Source organism: Daphnia pulex, chromosome 1, assembly GCF_021134715.1.
Source record: "Daphnia pulex isolate KAP4 chromosome 1, ASM2113471v1".
NCBI lineage: Eukaryota > Metazoa > Arthropoda > Branchiopoda > Diplostraca > Daphniidae > Daphnia > Daphnia pulex.
This window is the reverse complement of record NC_060017.1, coordinates 2,746,473-2,770,627: the sequence shown is the minus strand read 5'-3', so window position 1 is coordinate 2,770,627 and position 24,155 is coordinate 2,746,473. Positions and strand designations below refer to the sequence as shown.

The following is a 24,155-nucleotide window of genomic DNA, read 5'->3' as shown; positions in this document are numbered from 1 at the left end:
TTTCTCCGGCAGCTCTCTAGTCTCTAACCCCGACTAACCGACAAGAATTACCTAATGGGCTATAATGGCTAATGCATATAAATGCACACATAAATATGCATCACATATGTCTGCTTTTAAAACAACAATGGCCACCTAGGAATAGTTAAACGAACCGCCGTAACGAACACGGCGCACATTTTTGAAATGAGCAAGGACCGAGCAAAGAAAATATAACCTATAAACAAAATTCATAGTAAAAAAATGTTAAAATAGAGATAATTAAACAATGTGTGTGAAATTGAATTAAAGTCGATACAAAAGTAATTTCTAATGAATGAGAAAACAGTCGAAAGGTAAACGCGAAATTCTTTGCGAGAAGTGAGTTGCTCAACAAACATATCCTAACAAAGTCTATATATATTGGACTGAATTATAAGACACATATTGTCATATCGAAGATAATTTCAAGGAATTAGTTCAAAACCAAAATGGACTTAAATAAAATGGACGACTGCACTTCACCGCTGACTCCAGAATTTTACATCTTCCTATTATTCGGTATGTCATTGCCTTTGATTTTTTTCTTCCTGATAACCAAAAGAAGCCGGAATCAATCGAATGCTTGCTGGAGACTTTTGCAACACGTCTTCCAGGGAGCAATTAAATCTGAATTTATACCGGAATTACAAGAAGTACTTGCCATTCAAGGCCCAGAAATAACGACACTACCGGCAACTTCCCGCGACGAACACGAAACTACCCCCATGTTGACCGCCATCCAAAACGGATCTTGTGAAGTCGTCGTCTTTCTAAGGGAGCTTGGAGTTGATGTTAATCTCCATGGGACTTTCGAGTGGAGGGGAGTCAAGTATGACAATGTTTCACCTCTGTGCGCAGCCATAATAAGCCGTCAGGCGGACATTGTCGACGAATTTGTCGTCGTCGAAGAGGAGCAGTTGGATAAGGTCACCGCCGACATGGAGGGAATAAAGGCAAGTTCAATCCCTACGGAGCAGAAAATCGAAGCGCTGGAATTGATGGGAGCAGCCTACGTTTTTTACAGATACAGCCCAAGCCTAGTATCATCGAGTTACGCCATTTCTATCTGGAAAGAAGCCACGAGACTTCGTCTTTCGACTGTCGATGGAGAACAGGCGATTCCCAAAACAATTTCGCCTCCGTCTGATCTTTTTGTCAAGGCGATGGGCTTCACTTCCGAATTCCTGACATTGGAACACCTCGAGCAACTCGAAGCCCAGCTTGACTTTGATGATGACTACCCTGAATTGAATCTCTACACTCAGGCCTTGTTAGTCATTCAGAGGATTCTTGATCAATCAGATCCTGAGCAACACAAATATATTCTCCTGCAATTGTGCAATCATGCCGATCGATTGCACTGTGAAGACCACTACAATAGAGCCATAAACATCGGCATGTTCATGTTGGATGAGTTTCAAGGCTTTGAAGAATGGGATGACGAAGTTAACGACATAATCATCAGGACGATTGGAATTTTAGTTGAAAGTTTCGCAAAACTCAAAGACGTGCCCAGCTCCGAATTTACATTCACTAATGTGATGACCACACTCGAAAATACCTTAAAGGTCAATCACAATTTGGTTAACATCAGCGAATATCAAGAATTTGATTTGTTGATTTTTGACTTGATTGACTTTTTAACCGAAATGCTTCCAACATTAAGCAAGGAAGAAAGTCACCAATTCAAGCAGATCGTTTACGAGTTCATTCGCGCCGATTACAGGTTTGACAGAGTAGACAAGGGAAATATTCTACACCTGGCGTGTTGTAACTTATTTGCAGACTTGATAGGACCGAAACGCTTTCGGATCAACCTAATGAAATTGTTACTGGAACTCGATGTTGATCCAAATTTTACCTCTACCAATGGAAAAACAGCACTACATATTCTAGCGAACAGCTTCCAATGGGAACGCTGGTCGGAGACAACGAATATCACGGATGCAGTTCAGCTGCTGTTGGACTCGGGAGCCAATATCGATCAGCCAGATGGCAAAGGAAAAACATGTTTGGATCTTTTCAAACTCAAAGAAAAAGATTTGAATGATAAAGGAAAGCCAAGTAAATATCTTCAAAAGCTGATCAATAGAGTGCGGCTACGGCCACTTAAATGTTTAGCTGCTCAGGTGATTCGTCGAAATCGAATACCTTTCGTCCCCGGCGACCTGCCAAAAAGTCTACTCACGTTTGTAAACCGTCACTGAAAGATCACTTGTTAAATTGTAATATGCAAATCTTCTTGATCGAATTGTCTGAATAAACTCGTTTTCTAATATCTTTTCTACTATATTTTTGTGGATTACTATATCTAATAGTGGATTGTGTTGTATCCCGTTACGATATGAAAGCTTAGTTGTATATCAAAAACGTTATTACCAAATATTAATAAAGTGCTCTATAAATGATGAGCTTCAACAGAGCCAGATTACCCAAGTAACCCAAAGTAAAGCACACGCAACAGCCAAAGCAGACGAGAAAAAGTACGCAATAAGATATACTCGACACGTCACGGGGTGGTCACGTTCATACTCGTAACCAGGTAAGTAGAGCTTCACACGTAACTCGTGTGCTATTAGGTTATGTTTCCAGCGAATAACTTTCGCTCCTTTTAATACAGTATGAGACGAGAAATATTTTTCCAAAGTAACAAGAGCTGGAATACTTTTAACATGTTTTACCAGTCACAAAATAATATGAGTATAGGCATTGAATGTTTACGGAAAAAATTTTTGTATGGAAAAGGAATTAAAAATTGGAAGATTCAAAATAAATATCTAGGTTAAAGTCCCGAAGACAACTTGGCTGAAAAATTTTTCAATTGGCCAAGACGTAAGTAATAAGAAATAAGATATAACAGAAGATCACGGGTGAGCACCTACAATAAATCTTATGCAGAGAAGAATACTTACCGTATATTTTTTACGCAGAAATTGACTTATTTGAAAACAGAACAGGGCAGATACTTTCAAGTTTCACCTTTCATTAATGATGGCTTCATCGAAAACTTATAGATAAAGATCAAATTGATTCACCTGATCATTTACCTATGATATGAAAAGCATATATATATTTTTTTAAATTTGGGCTTGAATAGCCGATTTGCGCTAGATGGCTGTAGTTGTAATGGTCATCTAGCGAGACAATCGACAACTAATCCTTCCCACACAAAAAAAAAAAAATATGGCACTAGCTCCACTAGCACACCTACCTACTATTTTAAGAATCAAGCAAGTGAAGCAAGCAGTAACATCTTCATACAAACACATCGCAATAGACGACAACAACATTTTTTTGGGTCGCCATAATTCGTCATCGTCATCGTCATCGTCATCGTCTTTTAGGGACTAAACTGCGGAATGTGTTGTGGAAATCATGAATCGGCCACCAGAGGGAGCCTCTTGACTTCTACTTGGCATTTCGAACAACCACTACAGTTTTTTGTGGTTCGAACATGGTAGTACAAATATCTTTGAATGTCTAGCTCTATTAGCGTAATGCTAATGCAATTGGTGTAATGCATTAAATACTTAAAACTATATATTGACATTATGACTTATGAGTGCGATGATGTGATCCGTCCAAGATAAAATATACGTGGTGCTTAGTTATTATATTTTCATGTCACCTCTGGAAAATTATCTGTCTTTAATTTGATAGGAGAATACCTTGAATACGACTATATATTTATATATAACATTATATTGTTACATTATATATTAAAATATATATAATTATATGCAATATTATATAACCGCATATAATAATATTTAATATCACATGTTTTCATGGACGTGACCGTTCTACGTGCATATACGACTTTATATATTTATATATACCATTATATATTAAAATATATATAATTATATGCAATAATATATATCCGCATATAATCATATTTAATATCACATGCTTTGATGGACTTGGCTTTGACGGACTTGCTTCCGTATCTTGTGTACCCTCTTATATAAACGTATACACATGTATAAGACCCTATTTTATTTGCGAAATCCTAATTATAATTAGATTCTCAGAGGTTCTGATTGAAGCGTGGTTTTATAACTTGTTATAGGATGTCTAGTTATCTACGACAATCCGCCGACTATTTTTTCGGAATTAACGTCTATTTTTATTTTTAACGTTAGTTTGATGTTTTCTATGCGTGAATGTTTCAGAATACAGGAAAATTTTCTTCATTTTTTTGCATACAAAAATTCGATTTAATTCATTATTGCCTATTTTTAAAATAAAACAAGCATAAAAATCTAGATAAACTTGCACAACTTTAGCCTATGACTATTTGAAATCCAGTGGTGCCCCCTGGTGGCATCCACAGCGGATCCCGCATTTTAGCCCCCTATGGGCAGACGATGACGATGACGATGACGATGACGAATTATGGCGACCCCATTTTTTTTGTGAATTTGTATTATGTAGCAATGAGCTGTTTTTAAGTGCTTTGAAAAATAAGGTAAGAATCCTTACTGCATCTCTTGAATGAAAAATATTATGAAAGTCCTAAAGTTTTTGAGAGAAAATTTCCCGTGAAATCATTAGCTATTTTTGGTTCCTTTACGAGTTTTGGTTCCTGTTTCGAATTTACGTACCACTTGGATACATAAACTAAAAAATTCTCTGGATATTGTTGGTGCTTTTGACAAAAAAGAATCAAAAGATTTGTTTAATTGGTTTAATTCACTAAATCTGAAGTTTACTTCTGTTATTCTTTTCCTCAAATTTAGTAGTATTATTTCTGATAAAGTGAACAAAACAAACTTCACGTAACTTGACCTAAATAATATCTGAATTGCTGAAAAAATTGTTTATTAGTGAAATTGACATAAATTTTTCAGACATTTTAGTTGCACTATTTATAAATTTATTGGTTTATAATTTAAATTCAAGAATTTGTAAAATTGTGTAACATTATTTTTCATCTTTTAGAATTTAACAATGAGCAGTCAACAGCAATTAGGTCTTGTGTCACCACCCCTTGGATTAGGAGAAGTTGACCATGTACGATCTTTGTCAGACAATTTTAATGCCCTTCTTTTGAGTGACAATTACCAGGACATCACTCTCGTTGTTGAAAACCAGAGAATCCCAGCCCATAAGATCATTTTGGCATCAAGAAGTGAATATTTCAGGTATATGTCACTTGTATTTTGAAAGAAACGTCTCGTCCTTTTCGTAATGTGTACATTAAGGTTAATGCACCTAAATGCATGCGTGAGAGCGTGACTGATTTTTTTTTTTTTTAATTTTTGTGTTTTCCCTCTTGTTTCCTGGGGTATCTCAGTTAACATTTATTTTATTTTATTTGACAGGGCTTTACTTTTTGGCGGCTTATTGGAAAGCCAAAAAAGTGAGATTGAGCTGAAGGGTATTAGTGCTGCAGCTTTCCATGCTCTTCTTAAATATGTCTACACAGGATATGTCAGTCTTTGCAATATGAAGGTACACAATTAATGGTTAGCAAGAGTTAGTTGTTTCTGTTGATTTTCATCTTCATATGGGTCGTTTTATATAGGAGGAACTTGTCAAAGATCTGCTGGGACTAGCGCATCAGGTATAATAATATTTGAAATTTTCTTAACATCATCCATTTTACTCAGCCGTGTGTTTCGTCTGGATAGTATGCTTTTCCCGAATTGGAACAGTCTGTGTCCGAGTATTTGAAATCTATTCTTAGTCAAACCAATATGTGTTTGGTGTATGACGTGGCAAATCTGTATCAATTACGCGCCTTGATGGAGGCTTGCAGGCAATATGCTGATCGACATGCAACAGATATATTGCAGAGCGATGCTTTTCTCCAGCTATCCCCGGTAATGTTAAATATCACCGTTTTAATTAAATTTATGTATATTTCTAATTGATATATATATTCAGGGGACATTGTGTGATCTTCTTCAACGCGATTCCTTCTGCGTCACTGAAATTGAAATTTTTCGAGCTGTTTCGCGTTGGTGGCATCATAACAGCTACGATGACTCCGTCATTAAGGCAGATGCTACCAGTGAATTGAATGCCGTTCTAAACTCCGTGCGGCTACCATTAATCACGCTGTCTGAACTATTAAACGAAGTACGTCCTAGTCATTTAGTTTCTAGCGACGTTATCCTTGACGCGCTGAAATTTCGAACTGAGTCTCGAGATTCAGATCTTCCATACCGCGGCCAATTAAGTACGGTTCATCGCCATAAGTAATTATTTCTTACAAATTATTGACCTAGTAAATTTTATTTTTAGTGCCTGAGGTCAATGTAGCACATTCTCGACTTGGGGCTCAGGTCTTGCAAGGTGAAATGCGCACGGCCCTTTTAGATGGTGAGACTACTAATTATGATATGGAACGTGGTTTCACTCGACATCCAATTGAAGATGGCAATGTCGGTATTGTCGTTCGACTTGGACAGCCTTCTATCATAAATCATATAAAAGTTCTCCTTTGGGACCGAGATATGAGGTATTCAATTTGAAGAATAATTCTTAGAGCACCGCCTAAAAACGTTGTTGTTGAAAGGTCATACTCGTACTACATTGAAGTTTCTATGGATCAACGGGATTGGTTGCGCGTCGTTGATTATTCAAACTACCACTGCCGCTCGTGGCAGCGTGTCTATTTTCCCCAACGAGTCGTTCGCTTTATCAGAATAGTTGGTAAAGAAATTAATTTTTAAAATGAAGAAATATGAAACTTATTCACTTTTCTCTCCCCAATAGGAACTCATAATACCGTCAACAAAGTATTTCACGTTGTTTCTCTTGAAGCCTATTATTCTCCTACTATCGTCCGACTCGAAAAAGAGCTAATCGGTATTGCTATAACGTTAAGATTTTTTTTACTTCATCATCAGCAATAGTTCAAGAATTGTTCTTTTTTTCCATTTTCAGTGCCAAAGCATAATGTTGCTACAATCCAATTGTCCGCTTGTGTAGTGGAAGGTGTTAGTAGAAGCAGAAATGCATTGCTGAATGGAGACACAAAAAACTATGATTGGGACTCCGGTTATACTTGTCATCAGTTGGGATCAGGAGCGATTGTCGTTCAGTTAGCACAACCGTATATCGTCAGCTCAATGAGGTCCTCAATTCTTTTTATTTCTATAAATTTTGGGTTAACTGAATCTTACGATCAAATTCAATTACCACTTAAAGAATAGTTTTTCGCATAGCTAATCAACAGACTAAATTTATTACATTTTCTTCTACAGGCTTTTGCTTTGGGATTGTGATGATCGCCGATACAGTTTCTACGTGGAGGTATCAACAAATAATCGTGACTGGATTACGGTTTGTGATAGGAGTCGGCAGCCATGTCAATCTTGGCAAAGTATAAATTTCATCCCGCAGCCAGTTGTATACGTAAGAATTGTTGGAACTCAAAACACAGCGAACGATGTAATTACATTATCATTGTACTTCATCCGTTTGGAAACCTTACATGTTTTTGTTTGCTGCATCGGTTAGGTTTTTCACTGTGTTCACTTTGAATGTCCTGCTCAAGAGGATGGAAATGGATTTGAGGAGTTGGTGGGTTCAACTCCTCGCTTACCTATCGACGCGCCTTTGCCAAGCCCAAGTCTTTTAGTCGACGCCACTGCCCCACCTGTCCCACCTCCATTACCTGATAATTTTAATAATTTTAATCCAAGGCCACTTGATCGGGAACCTCGCAATATAGAGGAGGAAGAAGGAACCAATCTTCCCATCAGATTCACATCCAGCGTTGATGGTTCACACACTTCACAGCGTAGCCCTCGTCAATAATCTTCGTGGTTTCTGTCAATTGCATGAACCTTTGAACAATTTTGTTTGCCTCAAACGAGTGCCGTGTAGCCAATTATGCAGACTTTCATCGTGAAATATCTAAAATTCTTTTTCCGTCGATACATAACTACAGTCGTGCGCTACTCTTGATTGCTCGGATACAGTGCAATCTAAAAAGTTAGCCCCTCCCCCCGATATTGCCTATGTAGAAATAGAATTTATAATACTCATTGTGATTATTGAAATCGATTTGTTAGATTTTATGCGAGAGCTTGTTTCGGCACTAAGCGAAATGGCTTTAATATGAAAGCTATCCAAATCGATATGCTGGTCTTTTTGTTCATATTATTGGTTGAAAATTTGGTGCTGATATTAAAATATTTATACATGTAGAAAGGCTATTGGTTAACAATACATCGTTTGCATAGTGATATCCACTTTTTCCAACTCAGTTAAAGCTGCTTTTTACACGTCAATTTTTGTTTAATTTCATGCGTCAACAACTGCCTGCATGAACTCCCAAAGATTTTACGTGGACTTGCATTTTACGCGGACTGATGCGGGAGCACCAAAATACAACTTTCTCTAGCTCGGAGTCGAGAGAGTGAATCAATACTTGCGTACCTCTTTTCCACTACAGTGTACAGTCACGAGTCACGAGCAGAGTAAACGGGATTTTCACGATTTGACAACTCAGCGCTACTCTTGGGGCTCTCGCAGTTTTTTCTCTTGCAGTTGATTTCAGCTACTCTTCTATCCTTACACTTGACTCAGTTACGATCGTGTTTTCATTCTCATTCTCCAAATAACCACCTGAATTAACAGAAAATGGTAATAATCTTCTTAAACATTTCTTTACTAGCTTTCCCATCGTTCTACCAGCTGAGTTTCCGCTATTAAAATATTATTCTATCGTCTGATTCATTACATGGACTTCTGCTAGTTCATTGATCTAGAGATAAACATTGTCTCTAATTAGTGTTTATCATAGAACGCAGACGTTTAATTGTGTGATACTCGATTTTCATCAATTTCAAACGATGCTCTGCGAGATACAAGGATTATCTAATGATTTGATTTTTGAATACAGGGCAATGAAAGTTCACTTCCCATGGAGATGTGCTCAAACTGTAAGCTATATAAATCAATATCATAGTACATACTAAAATTTATGCATGATTACTAGTTGATGCTGATGAAATCCGAAGACTTGGGAAGCGTTTTCGGAAGTTAGATCTTGACAACTCCGGTTCACTAAGTGTGGATGAGTTTATGTCTTTGCCGGAGCTTCAACAAAATCCACTTGTTCAGAGAGTTATTGACATATTTGACCAAGATGGAAATGGAGAAGTAGACTTTAAAGGTAATTAATTGTTGTTGTAGTTAAGCAGATTTCAAATACTCTACTTTAAAGCTTATTTTTGTTTTAAAAACAGAATTCATTCAGGGTGTTTCTCAGTTCAGTGTCAAAGGTGATAAAGAATCAAAGCTGCGCTTTGCTTTTCGCATTTATGATATGGATAATGATGGAGCCATTTCAAATGGAGAACTGTTTCAAGTAATCTTGTCTTGTATTCTTGTATTTCATTTTTTAAGACTAAACAATTGTTTTCCTCTAGGTTTTGAAAATGATGGTGGGGAACAACTTGAAAGACACTCAGCTGCAGCAGATTGTTGACAAAACTATTCTCTTCGCAGACAAAGACGAAGACGGGAAAATCTCTTTTGAGGAATTTTGCGCTGTAAGTTGCGTCTAAATTTTCTTATTTTCACTTTCGCGATAGAAAATGGATAGCTAATTTTCCTGTGAAACTATTTCTCATTCAGGTGGTTGGAAACACAGACGTTCACAAAAAGATGGTTGTTGACGTATAAGAAATTAAACTATACTTCAACCAAGCGATATTTTTCATGTGTTGCACCGAGAGTTCCCTGTGGTTAAGCAAGAATTTTTTTATTGCGTGTCATATCTCGTCTTCGTGTTGCATGAGATAACTTCGATTGGATTGTTCATTTTTGCCCACTAGTTCTAGCAGGCGGATCGCCCGGAAGTATTATTTTTTTTTAATTGTTACTACTATGGGCGATCGACTGCGGATGTTTTCTTCTTAAGAGAAATCGCTCTTTTTTTGCGCGCGTCTGGTCCCCTAGGTTGTGTCTAGAGCGAATTTCGACTTTATCATTTAAAGTACTGTTTGCCTGCATTTGCCGTACTTCCTTTTTCCGTTGTGTATTTCAAATTGAAAATTTATAATTATTTTTCCGATCACCATGAAACCAGTCGATCCTTTTTCTGCTCTTCACGCCCGCTTTGACCCAGTTGGCTTTTTTTTTGTGTGTGTTATAAGAAATAGTCGGTGTATGGGGTTTTCAATCCCGTCCTCCATGACGTAACTTTTTTTCTTTTTTCAATCTATACATTTTTTAACCTGTCCATTTTCTCCTTTATATTCAATACTTACCTCTCCCGTTTTTCGATTTCAAATAAAATACACTTCGATTTTCTTGCAGAAAATGTTGACATGTTTTTTGGAAACTTTGATTGCCACTAAGCGATAATGAGTTATGCCAAAGCGGAGATTCCTTAGGTAAAATAAGATTTAAAGAGCTCGAGGATATCCTTGCTAAAAGTATCACGAATGAATCAAACATGAATTGCATTTTTAAAGCCATTGACTGAAACAGCAAAGGAATGTAAGGAAAAAAACATTAATTATTGAACGGGAATCGAACAACGTGCGTGAGTCGTGAGTTGTTTTCTGAGCTATTCTTTATTCATTTCAAATCGTGGAATCGATTGGTGCACTATTTCGGTTTTATCTTAAATCAAATAACATGGTAACGTTCCCCTCTAACGCTTCTAGTACCGTACGATCTTTCTAGTACGACTTTCGCGAACATCCTTCAGATTAATCCATAGAAACTTTATACGATACGACACGACAATAGGAGTTAGCCTCTTGAACAATGAAAAATTTTTTTATACACTTCCGCTCTTCAAATTTTTAAATAGTCAACGCAAATTATTTGTATGAATACTGCTATCGATTTCTACGCAATATATTTTTTTCCCGTCTCTTGCCTAATATCTTAGAACCTTCGCACGGCTTTCTGCCTCAAGACTCCGACAAGCCTATCCGCTCATTCTTTCAGCCTTTCTTCTTTGAACGTTGGATCCAGCAGTTCTAGAACATGCAATATCGTCACATAAACAGCAATACTATTTTGTTTTGTTTTTACATTCCCCTTGTATTGGCCAATCATTTGTTCAGTCGAGACGGACAGACTTGGGCAATATTCATCGCTCAATGCAGAACAACTGGAACAGCAACAAGCGAATTCATTCAGCTTTCATTCAGTTTGGCTTCCAGCGAAAAAAATAAAATAAAATAGCAAAACTTTGTTCGTACCTTCGTGCTTCGGAGACTTTATTATACATATATACGATGTTACCCCATCACTGTCTTTTATTTTATTACTCAGAGGTCGATAAACGATAACGCGTAGAACGGAGTGTAACCCGTAGCACGCAAACTGTAGATATACAAGTCTTATCTATACTCTTTTGTCTTTTGCTACTTCCGTGTGCATTAAATTCTTGCTTTTATTTTGTTTGACGAAAGGGGAAGAGAGTACCGTAAATACCGGGAATTAGCGTCTATAGAAAATTTTTACAAACACATTTTGCTTTGATGTAAAACGTTTCCTGATGCGACTTTTTTGTTCTAATTTGAGCTATCTCAAGATTGCCAGCTTCGAGCAAAAAGAGGAATAAATTGATTTATTTTTATTGTCATTAAATTACTCAATACAGTTTTACTGAGAAAAGGCACACGATCACATACAGCGCGAATTAAACGGGAAATCTCCTATGTACACTATTTTTGCTAATACTGGATGACGTGTCCACGCATAAACGTTTTACTTCGTCAGTATAGTAGTTTGTGTGTCGCAAGAAGTGGGCTCTGTGATTAACCTCTGAATAAAGAGCCGCAACATTATGGAAAAGAAAGATAACAGAGCCCGCTTTGAAGCCGTAAATGAGGTATCAATGCCAGCTCTAATCGATTCAAACAGGACGAATGGGGAAGACCGAATCGAAAGAGCTGACTTTGTTAGCTCATTTGCACCTCAAATTGTAGAGGGAAATGTAGCAAAAAGGGAGAAAGGAATTAATCTTTTGATAGAATTGCGGGAATAAACGAATCATTTTGCTTAGATAAGTTGATCATGCGACGAATTGTGGAATTCATTCCATCGGCTTGCAGGTGTATTGTTTGTGGCACACACCACTTCCTTTGCGGAACTCGATGGCCTCCTGAACGCCGTAGATGACATCTTCAAAGTCCGCATTGTAACCAGCAATTTCACTATAGAAAAAAAGCAAGCACAACGTTATTGAAAGTCAGACATATGTCAGACATTGACATAACAAGCGACAAACAAATAAAAAATGAGTTGCTTTGCACAAGTACATTCACCCGCCGCGTTCCCACTTTTTCACAGGCATTGCATTTTTCCGACAGAGATGGACAACTCCTCTAGGAAATTTCCATTTTTCTTTTTCCTTATTGCTTCTTTCCGTCATCCCTTAACGCAAACAATGTTGCTATCTAATGCCGTGGTATGCTGAGAATGCTGTTATAGGCCGACTTGTTGCAGGATGTACAAATGCACAGGTATTCTTTATATGCGATACCCACCGGGCTTTGATTGATTGAGGATAAAACAAAGATGACATGGATATTCAATCATTTCAACCTACTTTTTGAAGAGCTTAGCCCCCTTCACCAGCATCTTGGTGGCGGTCATGTATCTCTGCGCGGCTTCTGGCTCGTCACACGCCGTACGGTAGAGGCAGCTGTAGTCGTCGGTGGCCGAACCCAAGGCGTAGCTCATCACCATCATCAAATCGTTACGATCGATAAGGAATTCAGAGAACGACGGTGGCGACGACCGACGTCCGAAACTGCCCAGAAATCCAAAGCCAAAGATGATGGCTTTGATGACCAGCAGGACGACCAGATTTGTGATGTTGAGCGTCAACACCTCGCTGGTGGATGTGGCACGAGCTACTTGCTCCATTAGAAGGGCTTTGGTCATCTCGAGCATCGTTATCTTGTTGCTGGTCTTCCCGGAGCCGGTTAGATCGATCTCGTTATCGTCCTCGAGACTCGATTGGTGCTGAAGTGAAGCACTCATGGCACCGGCAGCCAAAGCCAGCAGGGCAATAGTTACGATGAAAACCCGTTTTGTCATTTTCCTGTGTAATTATCAAAACGAAATAGATGACATGAAAAAAGTTTGCCTTCTTTTGGTTCAAAAAGTTTCAACACCCACCTTGAGTAACTTGAGTAAATTCCTTAGTGACGTGCAATGCGAATAGACGAGAGTGATTGCACGAAAGGCTTGACGCGGGATAATCACGTGTTAAAAAACGAGGTGTTTAGTTTCGCACTCGGAGAAAGAAAATTTTAAACTTAATTTTGTTTCACTGACAAGTAAGTCGAAGAAGCATCTAGAGGACGGCGAACAAGTCAATGCATGCAACTGTGGAGTGTCACCGAGCTTTTTATATCGCACGTCTTCCTCTTATTTCCTTCTTTCTGTCTCACGTAGTATAGTAATGTCCATATAGCCTCTCGTCATCGCTAACGAATACACACACAACACCTGGCAGTATATTTCATTGCACGGTATTATTGACGCCCTCGTGAGTTTCCAACTCCAGCCATCCATCCGGACGGCAAAAAAATCATTCGCTGAAGGAAAAGCGGACAATAGAAACTCAACCACCGTATCATTTTCACAGTTTTCTCCCGAAACATTATAGAAACTGTCGAACGAATCTTTAACCTAGAGACATAGAAGAATATGAAAAGAGTATTCTTACGTTGAATGTTGACGCCAGAGGAAGGGTGTGGACGGATTCTTCCAAGGTTGAAGGTGTCGATACGTGACGAATCTTATTGTTTTTACATCAGCGACGCTTTCCCTTCCGCTGGATTCTCTTAGAGTCAATCGAATATTTCGTTTAGTCTGTGTTACTTGAAAAGGGGCCGGGTAGGGCCGGTAGTACAACGGGAAAAGGAAGCCGTTAAGTACTTTGAAGTGAATATCCAATTTTAAATGTTTGTGTCATACCACTGCGTGTAATATAGCCTATTAATCTGGTGGTACATCAAACGATGAAAAGAACATTCCATTTACTTCCCTTTTGTTACGCAAAGTGGTCGACGTCATAACACATTGGATGGCTAAAGGCTAATTGCTTCCGTTTGACAGACAGACGTGGTCTCTCTCTTGTAAAACTACAAAGTCATCTCTTTTAACGTACATACGTCAGTTATGTGAATGCAAATTACACACATTTATGTATTATTTTCTTGCCTACACTACCCGAAAAACCTAGCGTGATAAAAGTATTCAATGATTATTTGAATTTCTGTATCATCCGTGATCACGGGATTCGTGCAGAACTCCAATCAGTTTCATCACCTCTCATTCTCTCACGGAATTGACACAACGGTAGCGTTATTCGTTTGCTGCACAGAACGTTTGTTTCCTTCCCTGCCTTTTTTTTCTTCTCCCTAATATAACGGGATAGCCATCTATGACCATGTTACGATGTGGCGTTTCAGCAGGACAACAGCATGCCAAAAAAAACAGGAGAAGCGCATAGGCATTTGTTGCACACAAGGAAGAATAAGCTGCTGGAGTTTCTTTATTTTATTTTTATTGATGAAGGGTTTCGAACCTGCCAACCGTTAGAGTCGAACAATATTTTGTATTTGTCACCCCTCTGCTTGTTGATTCATTCGCCAAGTTTTGGGTATGTGTGTCACCTATTGTCTTTTTGTCAAAGTTATACGGTATGCCGTTCTATTCATTATTTCAATTATTCAACGTCTGTCAGTGTGCTTGCCATTATTACTCGTTCCATTCCATCAATTGATGGCTCACACTTTTGTGCTACTATAGCCGAATCTTCTTGATTTTTCGGTCAAAAAGTGGACAGTGTAGTGTTGGGAGGAAGAATATCGGTGGGAAGCAGGAAAGATGGTTGACTGACGGAAAACTTTTGCGACAAGCTCGAAACAGAAACAGAGGGAGAGATACCTATATACATAAGACGAGAGAAGAAACAAAAGTCTCTTTTACACCTTGGTGAGTTGTATAATATAATCAGGTTCGTTAGCCACAGCTAGAAATTATACGGTAAAATCGTGAAATATTTATTTTTCTTTCCTTGTAAGAACCGATGGTTGGAATACAATCTAGCAGCCATATACACAGGAAACGAAGGGAATAGAGGTTTCCGTAACAGGAAATTTCCAAGCAATTGCCGGCCTAATTATTTTCCTGTAGGGAATTCGTCTCCTTGGATATTATTACTTAGTAAAGTTGCGACAGGAAAATGACAGTCGTGCTGGAATAAAAACTTTGTGTATTGCGGATAGATCATCATAACCGAACGCGTCGTGAAAATTACAGTGTGTATATATTGACTCGAGACCTGCTGCGAGTTTTCGTTACATCCGATAAATTCCTGTGTGTTGTTTCTTCTTTTTTCTGCTGGCCTTGATTGTGGTAACAATAATAAAACGGGATTTAGTCACATAAAGGACAATTGCGGCATTTTGAGATAATGAAATGAAACACATGTTGATTAGCTACTTTAGTTCGTATACAGACACTATATGATAATAGAAGTACAGAAGGTTGTTGTTTAGAAATTAAGCAGCTGGCGACGGTCCTTCAGCCTCTGGATTGTGACTAACGGTTGTGTCATCAGTCGCAGTTGTGTCGTCGTCGATCTCCGCACCGTCCTCGTCTTTCGTGTCCGCCGTTTTCGTGCAATAAAATTCGCTGCACTTCTTCTTTTTGGCGGCAGTCAGCGACTGTTGCAACCATGGGTTTTTGTCCGCTTCAGGTGACAGACTGTAAAAATAACCCGTTAAATTAAATCGTATTCCCGGTTGATTTTATACATTTCAGAAATGAAAATAAACCAAAACAAAAGTATCGCTAGTCTAACTGCTGCTCTCGTTTGGCATAGATATATTTTTTGTTTGGTCTGTTTCCCAGCGTTATAAAACGTGCTTCTGTACATCCAACTTTGGTAATGCAATCGGCAATTCAATCGATCGAACCCGCCATGGCCTTGTTTGGTTTCTTAGGGAACGCTTGTATCCAAACTTTTGTTTAGCGTGATAATCCTAGAGGTAGTCGTGGTTTCAAAAACAATGCGCCGCTTAGTTGAATACGAATTTAAATTTATTCTTCCTCTATTGGACCGAATAAGTCTATCAAAAGAGTTCTAATCGCCAAAGGGTCAACAATTGGAAAACAACAAGAAAATCGCCTTCGAGTTGGATCGATTTGGGCGCGACAGCGCTGATGCCTTTATGTCGAGCCAGACCTTGATTCTCTCAGCATTCAGCACGTGATACCCTCACAAGGTTAATCTACAAACACACCCGTCCCGTGATTTTTCTCTGTTTCTCGGGACGTAATCTCATTGCTCGTGGCGCTGCACGATAGCCGCAATTGTCGTACTGGGGGTCGTTACGTGATTTCAACGGAATGCGAAGCCCATCACTTGGAGTTTGGTAGCCAAATGCGCAGCAAGCCGTCCGCCAACACGCATTTCCGAGTTCTATCGATGTGCTGTCGTGGGTGTCATATTTCATCATGAAGCAAAATAATAGGGGCTAGCGCAATATGTAAGGCATTTCAACAATCCTATACCGTATACCTATTGTCACGCAATGTGCAATTGTACACACACAGACGCGTTGCAATTTCTGTCTCTCTTGAATACGCTGAGTGGAATACATTTTTATGTTTCCGTCTCGATATAGCGTATACATATGCATCACAACGTTGCGACGCAATCAGGCCCGCCGCTTCCAAGGGCGCGACTGCAAATATAGACTGCGCTCAGCCGGTCTGGAGTCGGTTTGGGAATTTCACTCCGCCGAAGGCGTGCTGCACGCACGCCCCTACTGTGTGGCAATAAATAAAGGCGGTCTTCTATTTATACTGAGGACATATTTATAGTACGAGTATGTGCATTGCTTCAAATGGCGATCTCATCGAAGCAATAATGAAGAATAAGAACTTAAATCTACAGCACGACTTTGTGAAAGTAGGGCGCGATCGATTGGAAAGAACCAGGAGGTTATTGTCTACGTGACGTACATCAGACGGTGTTATTAGCGCTGTCAATAAGGACAACATGAAATGTTGCCTATAGGGGGAAACCGATGGACTTCAAAGGGTCATCCAACTCGGGTCCAAGCCTCTACCACAGTATTTTTTCTTTCTTAACCTGTAATTTGGTATTGTATCGATTATTGGAATGGTTGTGCATGAAACGGATGTCTGACCTGGAAAATTTATCGACTATATGGAAGTTTCCTAATCAGCCCATCGACATTTAGAAAACAAAAACTTTTAAATGGGTCTTTTTAAAAAAATAATCCCTTGATTTGCCCTGATTACTTTTCGTGTTCTAGGAATAACATTATCGACCTGCATGACTAAATTAATCCGATGCATCACTCGTTCACCATTTGGCTTTCAACGCAGATAATCTACTTATTCAGTAATTTGACCCCAAACCCGTTTTAATCGCACACTAAAATTCGGAGTGCTTTTTAATGTCCTTTTTTGTAAAAAAAATAAATAAATCCTAGTTCTCCTTATGTGGAAATTTCTTTACCGAACGCATATTGAAGACATCTGCTGGCCGCAAGAATGAACATATTGTCAGAACAAGACTGAAGACTTCGCGTGCTCGCAGGCGAATTCTTTCCTTAAATAATGTTTCAGGTATCTTAACATTATCCAATAGTTTTATTTTGGGGATTTTGTACGTGACTCAGGTTTATTCTAAGCCCTTTTCACCGTTGATTTCCGATAGGAGTTTTGGGGTTTCTATCGGGTTTCGAGCTAATATATTGATTCGAATAAATTAAGTATCAGATTTCGCCAACTACAAGCCACTAAGGAAAGAATGCTTCACGTCTGCGTTTATAAACGACGCAACCGACCGTTTTCTCCGTGAAAGCTACCGTCTATTCACCTCGGGGGGGGGGGATCACCTGTTGCCGGTGAACGGTGACACAGTTGCAACTTGGGAATGGGGAGTTCAACAGTTCACGTCACTCTATACATTATGGATGGACTTTGCGCACTTGGACCACTTGGCATCTTTACTTCGGTCAGCTGACAAACCGTTGTATTGTTTCCCTACTTGGCTTCAGTCTATCTAATCTATTTTTACCCGAGCTTGATATTGCAACATCATAAGGTTTCAAATAGAAAATGCCAATGAGGCACAGACACCTAAACTTTTGTGGAATCCTGCCGCCGAGATCCGCCCAATCCGTAAATGAATGCCTCGTTCCACATATACCGCGACGAATTTAACGCTGTCTCACGAGACTCTTCAGGTGACTGGTCATTCCTGTTTTCGATTGCATCATTGCGTTGCTCAACAGATTTTTTTTTTCTCACCAGAATTCAGACATAAAAAAAAAGGAACGACGCGATTTCCTTCCCATATCTGAGATCTTAGATATCCGCACAGATATGTCGGTAAAGCAAATCGAATAAGGAATGAATTAAATAAATGCAGATACTCACGCAGCATAGAAGAAGAGAAAGCTGTCCTGGAAAGGTGAGTCGTTGAGTTCAATCAAATTTTCACAGAAAGATTTCTGTAGGCATTCAGCATCGTTCATGGCTTCGGCAGTTGGTAGATAACGAGCTAGTTCCTTGCGCAATTTCTTGGGGATCGGGGCACCTTGAAAAGGTAGGCTATCAAATAAAGATGTGCTGCTGTTGCCCATTTGTAGAGACTTGTTCTCGGCGGCCACCGATGCTGACTCCAGTTTCGGATTAGGAATATACGAATCTTGCATCAAATCAGTCGATGGAATCAGTGCTAAATTGGCTACTGCGGCGTCGTTCGGTTGTCGGGTATCACGTTTTCTTCGACCTATTACTCCGGGAACGATGGGCGCTGCCGTAATAGCTCCTAATCCGCCCAGCAGGATGGCCCCCTTGTAGAAAAGTTTCTTGAGTTTCTTAGAAGCTTTTTCACCGCGCCCCATGATGGGTGGCCCAGAGTATTTGTACTGATATTGAATGTCTAGCTGAGGCTGCAAGACCTCAACGACGGTGTCAAACACTGGGTCATCTTGAGCCGGTGGATCGTTTGCCGGCGGATCGTTTGCCGGAGGTTGGTAGTAATTGTTGGACGGTGGAGCTCCGTAGCTGTTGGACGGGGCTGCGTAACTGTTGGACGGAGCTGAGAAACTGTTGTTGGATGGACCCTTACCTTTGCTCTTAAACTTGTCTTTTCCTTTTCCTTCTTTACCTTTGGCTTTAGCTTTGTTACCCTTTTGAGCTTTGAATCCCGGAACGCGCAAGACTTGCGTGGGATTAGCTGGCCGGTAAACGGGATCGAAAACTGCTCGAACCGGCTGAAGGACTGTTTGGACGACGGGCTGTAGAACTGGCTGTGCGGCTTGTTGGACCACCGTTTGGTAGGCAGGCTCGTATGATTGCTGGAACTGAACTGCTGGCTGTTGATAACTATCATAAGTATATTGTTGTTGTTGTTGTTGTTGTTGAACGTATACCGGTGCTTGTTGTTGGACGATGACGGGCCGCTGCTGCCGGACAATAACTGGTTGTTGTTGAACTAGGACAGGCTGCTGTTGCTGGACAAGGACGGGCCGCTGTTGCTGGACGACGATGGGTTGCTGTTGAACGAGAACAGGTTGTTGTTGCTGCTGAACGAGAACAGGCTGTTGTTGCTGAACCACAACTGGCCTCTGCTGCTGGACAACAATTTGCTGTTGCTGCGGCTGCTGCTGGACAATAATGGGTTGCTGCGGCTGCTGCTGTAGAATAATGGGTTGTTGCTGCTGTTGCTGGACAAAAACGGGTTGTTGTTGCTGTTGCTGGACAAAAACGGGTTGTTGCTGCTGCTGTACGTAAGTTACAGAAGGTGGTGATTGTGCGGCTAGCTGATAAGACGGACTGGATACCGGAATGGCATCCTGGAAAGTTTGTGCTGGAGGACTCGAAAAAGAAGAGCTGTAACTTGATGGAGGACCCACTGGGGGTGCTGGGGGTGCTGGGGGACTAGCCGGAGAAAGAACATAGCTGGGCAACTGTTGTTGTTGCTGCTGTTGTTGAGAGTTTGGTCGAATGGGGACACCAGCTAATCCAATGGGTTCTCCGTACGAATTAAAAAGACTTTGGGGTGGCGCAGGAGGTTGAGGAGGTGCTTGAGGTTGCGGCGGGCTAGAAAATTGTTGATTTGCTGGTGCGTAGTTATTGAAGTTTGAAGTTGCGGGTGGATTAAAAGATGGACTGAATGAAGGATTAAATGAATCGTAATTTAAAGAAGGCGGATTCGCTGGAGGGGCTGCGGGCGGACTACTGAAGGATGGCTGGTATGACGGCGGATTAGCCGGAGGATTGCTAAACGATTGCTGATAAGACGGTGGATTGGACGGCGGTGCTGCCGGTGGGCTACTGAAGGATTGCTGATATGACGGGGGATTCGCTGGTGGATTGCTAAAAGACTGTTGATAAGACGGTGGATTGGCTAGGGGTAAAGCGGGAGGATTACTGAAGGATTGCTGATATGACGGTGGATTCGCTGGTGGACTGCTAAAAGACTGCTGTTGATATGACGGAGGATTGGCTGGAGGTGCTGCCGGTGGGCTACTGAATGATTGCTGATATGACGGTGGATTAGCGGGAGGATTGCTAAAAGACTGTTGATAAGACGGTGGATTGGCTAGAGGTAAAGCGGGAGGATTACTGAAAGATTGTTCATATGATGGAGGATTTGCAGGAGGGGCAGCAGATGGACTACTAAAAGACTGTTGGTATGGTGGATTTGCTGGTGGACTGCTAAACGACTGCTGTTGATATGACGGAGGATTTGCAGGAGGTACTGCCGGTGGGCTACTGAAGGATTGCTGATATGACGGATTCGCTGGTGGACTGCTAAAAGACTGCTGTTGATATGACGGTGGATTGGCTAGAGGTAAAGCGGGAGGATTACTAAAAGATTGCTGATATGACGGTGGATTCGCTGGAGGTGCTGCTGGTGGATTGCTAAAAGACTGTTGATAAGACGGTGGATTGGCAGGAGGATTGAAAGAAGGTTGTCTACCGTAGTCTAATCCTGAATCACTTTGTTGGCCAGGAGAAGAGGGCGATCCTGAATATATAATGATCGTTGGCCCACTTGGTGTGTTCTGTTGCTGTTGTTGTTGCTGCTGAGGACTCGAAAAAGATGGGCTGTAACCTGATGGAGGCCCAACTGCAGCCAAGGGACTGGCTGCTGAAAGAACATAACTGGGAAACTGTTGTTCTTGTTGTTGTGGTTGTGGCTGCTGGTAAGATTGCGGCTGGGCGGATTGAGTTCCACTATTGGAAAATCCATAAGAGTCGGAATTAGCACTAAACAACGAAGGTGCGAATGTGAGAGGAGGAGCAGGAGGTTGTGGACTGAAAGGAACAAGTGAGCCGATCGTTGATCCAATCGTTGATCCTATCCCCGAGCCGATTCCGCCCGGAAGCAGTGAGCCTAACGTTGAACCAATTGTTGACCCTATCGTTGAACCGATCCCACCTGGACGAGTCGGACCGACGACAGGAGGAGCAGGAGGTCGGATTCCAGTAGGAGGAGGAGCTGGAGGGCCAACAATTGGAGGTGACGGAGGCCCCACTGGAGGAGCGGGACGTGATCCGCCGCCGCTAGTAGTGGCGTAATTGTTGCCACTATTGGTGATGGAAGAAATAATACCTGCGGCATCTGTCGATGGAGTCAAACTGGCGTGAAGTTGTGCCCATGTCAAGTGAACTTGATTATAATCTCCGTCGGATTGAGCATAGAGCACTGGAGCAGCCGGGCCAGGATTGGCAGGAGGAGAAGCCAAAGGAGGAGAAAAAGGAGGAGCTGGCGGAGCAGGAGAGTCAGGAATGTACCCCGGAGGTGCTGCTGGAGGATTCGACAGTAGTGAAATAGATGGCGGTGATGGTTCAAAATTCGACGATGAAGATGCCACGGGATATTTAAAATCATCCGAATTGGAGGGAGTGTCAAACAGCGATGGAGTTTTGGGGCGTTTAGTAGTGGCCGGCCATCCGTACGACGCACTTGGCAAACCAGGATTCTGCTGCACAGCTTTATTATCTTCGTACTCGGATTCCAAGTCGAAAAGACTGTCGTCTAATCGATCATAAACGGGTGGACTTGGCGGTTTGGGTTCGTTCGATACTCTGCTCGGGATGGTGTAATAATTCGGTTGGGCTTCTTGTCTGTTCTTGCTGTTGTTGACGACGATTCTTTGGATAACGCCAGCAGGAGGAATGACATTATCGTCAAATAAGGACGACGGGCCGTTGTTCACGCTCAACGATTCTTCCTTCTTTGGCTCAAAGGAGAGCGGCCGTTCATTGGCATCGAAAAGGGAACGATTGGCCGCATCGATTTCTGGATTTCTGTCAGGCGGAGGGAAAAAAATGGTTGGATTTTTCTTGGTGGACTCCCTTGGTGGTGGAATCGATGCAGACTGAGGCGGAAGGTAGTCCAAGCTGGGCTCTTCCACCGGTAGAACGAAACCAGGTGTAAAAACAACTGGAGCTGATTGTTGCACGGGCGGGGGTAGGAAGTTGGTGTCGAGTGCCGCCGTTTGCGACTCGTCGACCTCTTTTACAGTGTCCACAATTGCATCATCGGCAGGGTTTTTGTAAATGAGAAAAGAATGAGTCAACAATTGCTGTTGATTAAATTGCTTACGATTTGCGGGGGGTCGTTTGTTGCTGCCGCCGCTTCTGCCTCTTTTGACAACAACAATGCGAGACTCGTCATTCGTCTGATCCGCTCCCGCACAGATGGCCGTGAGGATTACCAACGCCGTTATGAAGTGGCAAAAGTTGCGTGTCCGCCACTGGCGATGCCCAATCTTCCGCATGATCCGGCGCTGCAGTTTGCCTTAGAAAACAACCACCTTTGTGCACCTTGCGGTTGAATAAATCAGCCCTTGAATAGACTTGAAGCTGCTGAAACACGAAAATAATAAGACTCTCGAAAGAAAAACTACGACGAGATATGCAGAAGCTGCAGCAATGTCTGTGGGATGATGCTGGCTATGACACTGAGAGATGAGAGACTTCTCCGGAGGCTGAACTGACTGGGTCCAGGGTTGACCTCAAACTGGCCCACTCGAGGTAGAAGAGAGCCCACGCTACTCTTTCAAAAAGTCTCCTCCTCGGTTGCTCGCTCGCTCGTCGCTTGGTGAATGCCATGCGAACCCGTACGCATTTCTTATTAAGAATATGTTAAACTCAATTCGACGTCTGCTCTCTCTCTCTCTCTCTCTCTCTCTCTCTTTCTTTTTGTTCTTCACTTCATTTTGTTTTTGTCAAACGTGACCTCATAACTTTAGTCCAATAAAGCCGAACGAAATGTAGACCTGTGAGTGTGTGACTATTATCAGAATCAGCACCCGCTTTCTGAAAAGAAAGTGGTGGCCAAAAAACAAAAAAAAAACTCTGAGAATATTCCATCAATGGACTGGTAGTATTTTGTATCTTTTTGTTTGAAACTGTAAATTGATATCGACCATACAGGTTCTTCTATATAAACCATTGATTGATGTGGGCCAGGAGTGGTTCTTGTATAGTGTGATTTGGCATTTCCTAACCGCATCTCTATCTTGGCTTGTTTAACATTGTGGAGCTGTAAAGCGGTCGGGTAAGTTTTCTCACTCTTTCACAACAATCTCTAATCAACTCTCTCCCGTCAACGAAGGTGGAGGGGATCACGCGATTGGCATTTCCTTGTGAGTTCATTGCGTACCTATGCGGGTTCTCGTAAATGACATCGTTCCTTCATTTATATAACTCGAATACGCAACGGCATTTTAAGAGAAAGGCGGAAACAATTAAGGGAAAGAATAAAAAAAAAGTTGTTTCGATAATAACACCGTATGCAAAATACTGGGATGAGTCTAGTCAGTCGTCCATCATCGAAATCGTAGAAAGCTAGCTCTCCTGCTCGTCCCTCGCATCTGTTGGATACAAGTTCGAATCCGAAAAGAGAATGGGGTCAGAAGGCTTCCAACTAATTCCATATTGCTAAGGCGGAGAGGCTGAACGTTGAATGGAGATAGAGTTCACACCCATAGAAAGGTTGTGCATAGGATATATATGGCAAAGGGGAGGTCACTCCCGCATACACACGTGATGGTAGATGAATACGGCACGGTAAATACATAAAGGTCGATGCTGAGTGACATGGACACAAAAAAGGATATCAT

At 41.2% G+C, this 24,155-nt stretch overlaps 5 protein-coding genes across 8 annotated transcripts; 3 read left to right on the top strand and 2 right to left on the bottom strand.

Moving 5' to 3' along the window:
- Positions 1–470: 470 nt before the first annotated feature.
- Positions 471–2,228, top strand: LOC124192600 (protein fem-1 homolog A-A-like). Its single transcript, XM_046585995.1, has one exon. It carries the CDS (start codon positions 471–473, stop codon positions 2,226–2,228), a length of 1,758 nt encoding a protein of 585 aa, XP_046441951.1.
- Positions 2,229–3,196: 968 nt separating this feature from the next.
- LOC124200521 (BTB/POZ domain-containing protein 9-like) lies at positions 3,197–8,225 on the top strand. Of its 2 annotated transcripts, none has more exons than XM_046596793.1 (13): positions 3,197–3,311; positions 4,432–4,492; positions 4,966–5,168; positions 5,349–5,478; positions 5,552–5,590; positions 5,658–5,849; positions 5,914–6,208; positions 6,274–6,490; positions 6,548–6,684; positions 6,748–6,840; positions 6,919–7,108; positions 7,239–7,425; positions 7,495–8,225. In XM_046596793.1, the coding sequence occupies exons 1-13, from the start codon at positions 3,205–3,207 to the stop codon at positions 7,792–7,794; spliced, it is 2,151 nt and encodes a 716-aa protein (XP_046452749.1). In that variant the 5' UTR covers positions 3,197–3,204; the 3' UTR covers positions 7,795–8,225. The 2 variants fall into 2 exon arrangements, with proteins under 2 accessions (XP_046452749.1, XP_046452754.1); XM_046596798.1 differs by having other exon boundaries at positions 3,204–3,308; positions 4,430–4,492.
- Positions 8,226–8,399: 174 nt separating this feature from the next.
- LOC124200547 (calcineurin subunit B type 2) lies at positions 8,400–10,309 on the top strand. Its single transcript, XM_046596819.1, has 6 exons — positions 8,400–8,625; positions 8,885–8,924; positions 8,981–9,157; positions 9,231–9,352; positions 9,414–9,536; positions 9,622–10,309. The coding sequence occupies exons 1-6, from the start codon at positions 8,623–8,625 to the stop codon at positions 9,667–9,669; spliced, it is 513 nt and encodes a 170-aa protein (XP_046452775.1). The 5' UTR covers positions 8,400–8,622; the 3' UTR covers positions 9,670–10,309.
- Positions 10,310–11,566: 1,257 nt separating this feature from the next.
- Positions 11,567–13,351, bottom strand: LOC124200533. Of its 2 annotated transcripts, none has more exons than XM_046596812.1 (3): positions 13,135–13,351; positions 12,560–13,065; positions 11,567–12,164 (listed from the first exon to the last, which is right to left on the bottom strand). In XM_046596812.1, the coding sequence occupies exons 2-3, from the start codon at positions 13,051–13,053 to the stop codon at positions 12,044–12,046; spliced, it is 615 nt and encodes a 204-aa protein (XP_046452768.1). In that variant the 5' UTR covers positions 13,054–13,065; positions 13,135–13,351; the 3' UTR covers positions 11,567–12,043. The 2 variants fall into 2 exon arrangements, with proteins under 2 accessions (XP_046452768.1, XP_046452762.1); XM_046596806.1 differs by having other exon boundaries at positions 12,560–13,057; positions 13,135–13,350.
- A 1,873-nt stretch (positions 13,352–15,224) lies between these two features.
- LOC124198333 (proline-rich protein 36-like) lies at positions 15,225–23,241 on the bottom strand. Of its 2 annotated transcripts, XM_046594256.1 has the most exons (3): positions 19,449–23,133; positions 18,448–19,391; positions 15,225–15,735 (listed from the first exon to the last, which is right to left on the bottom strand). In XM_046594256.1, exons 1-3 carry the CDS (start codon positions 22,806–22,808, stop codon positions 15,531–15,533), a joined length of 4,509 nt encoding a protein of 1,502 aa, XP_046450212.1. In that variant the 5' UTR covers positions 22,809–23,133; the 3' UTR covers positions 15,225–15,530. The 2 variants fall into 2 exon arrangements, with proteins under 2 accessions (XP_046450212.1, XP_046450151.1); XM_046594195.1 differs by having other exon boundaries at positions 18,448–23,241.
- Between the last annotated feature and the right edge of the window lie 914 nt (positions 23,242–24,155).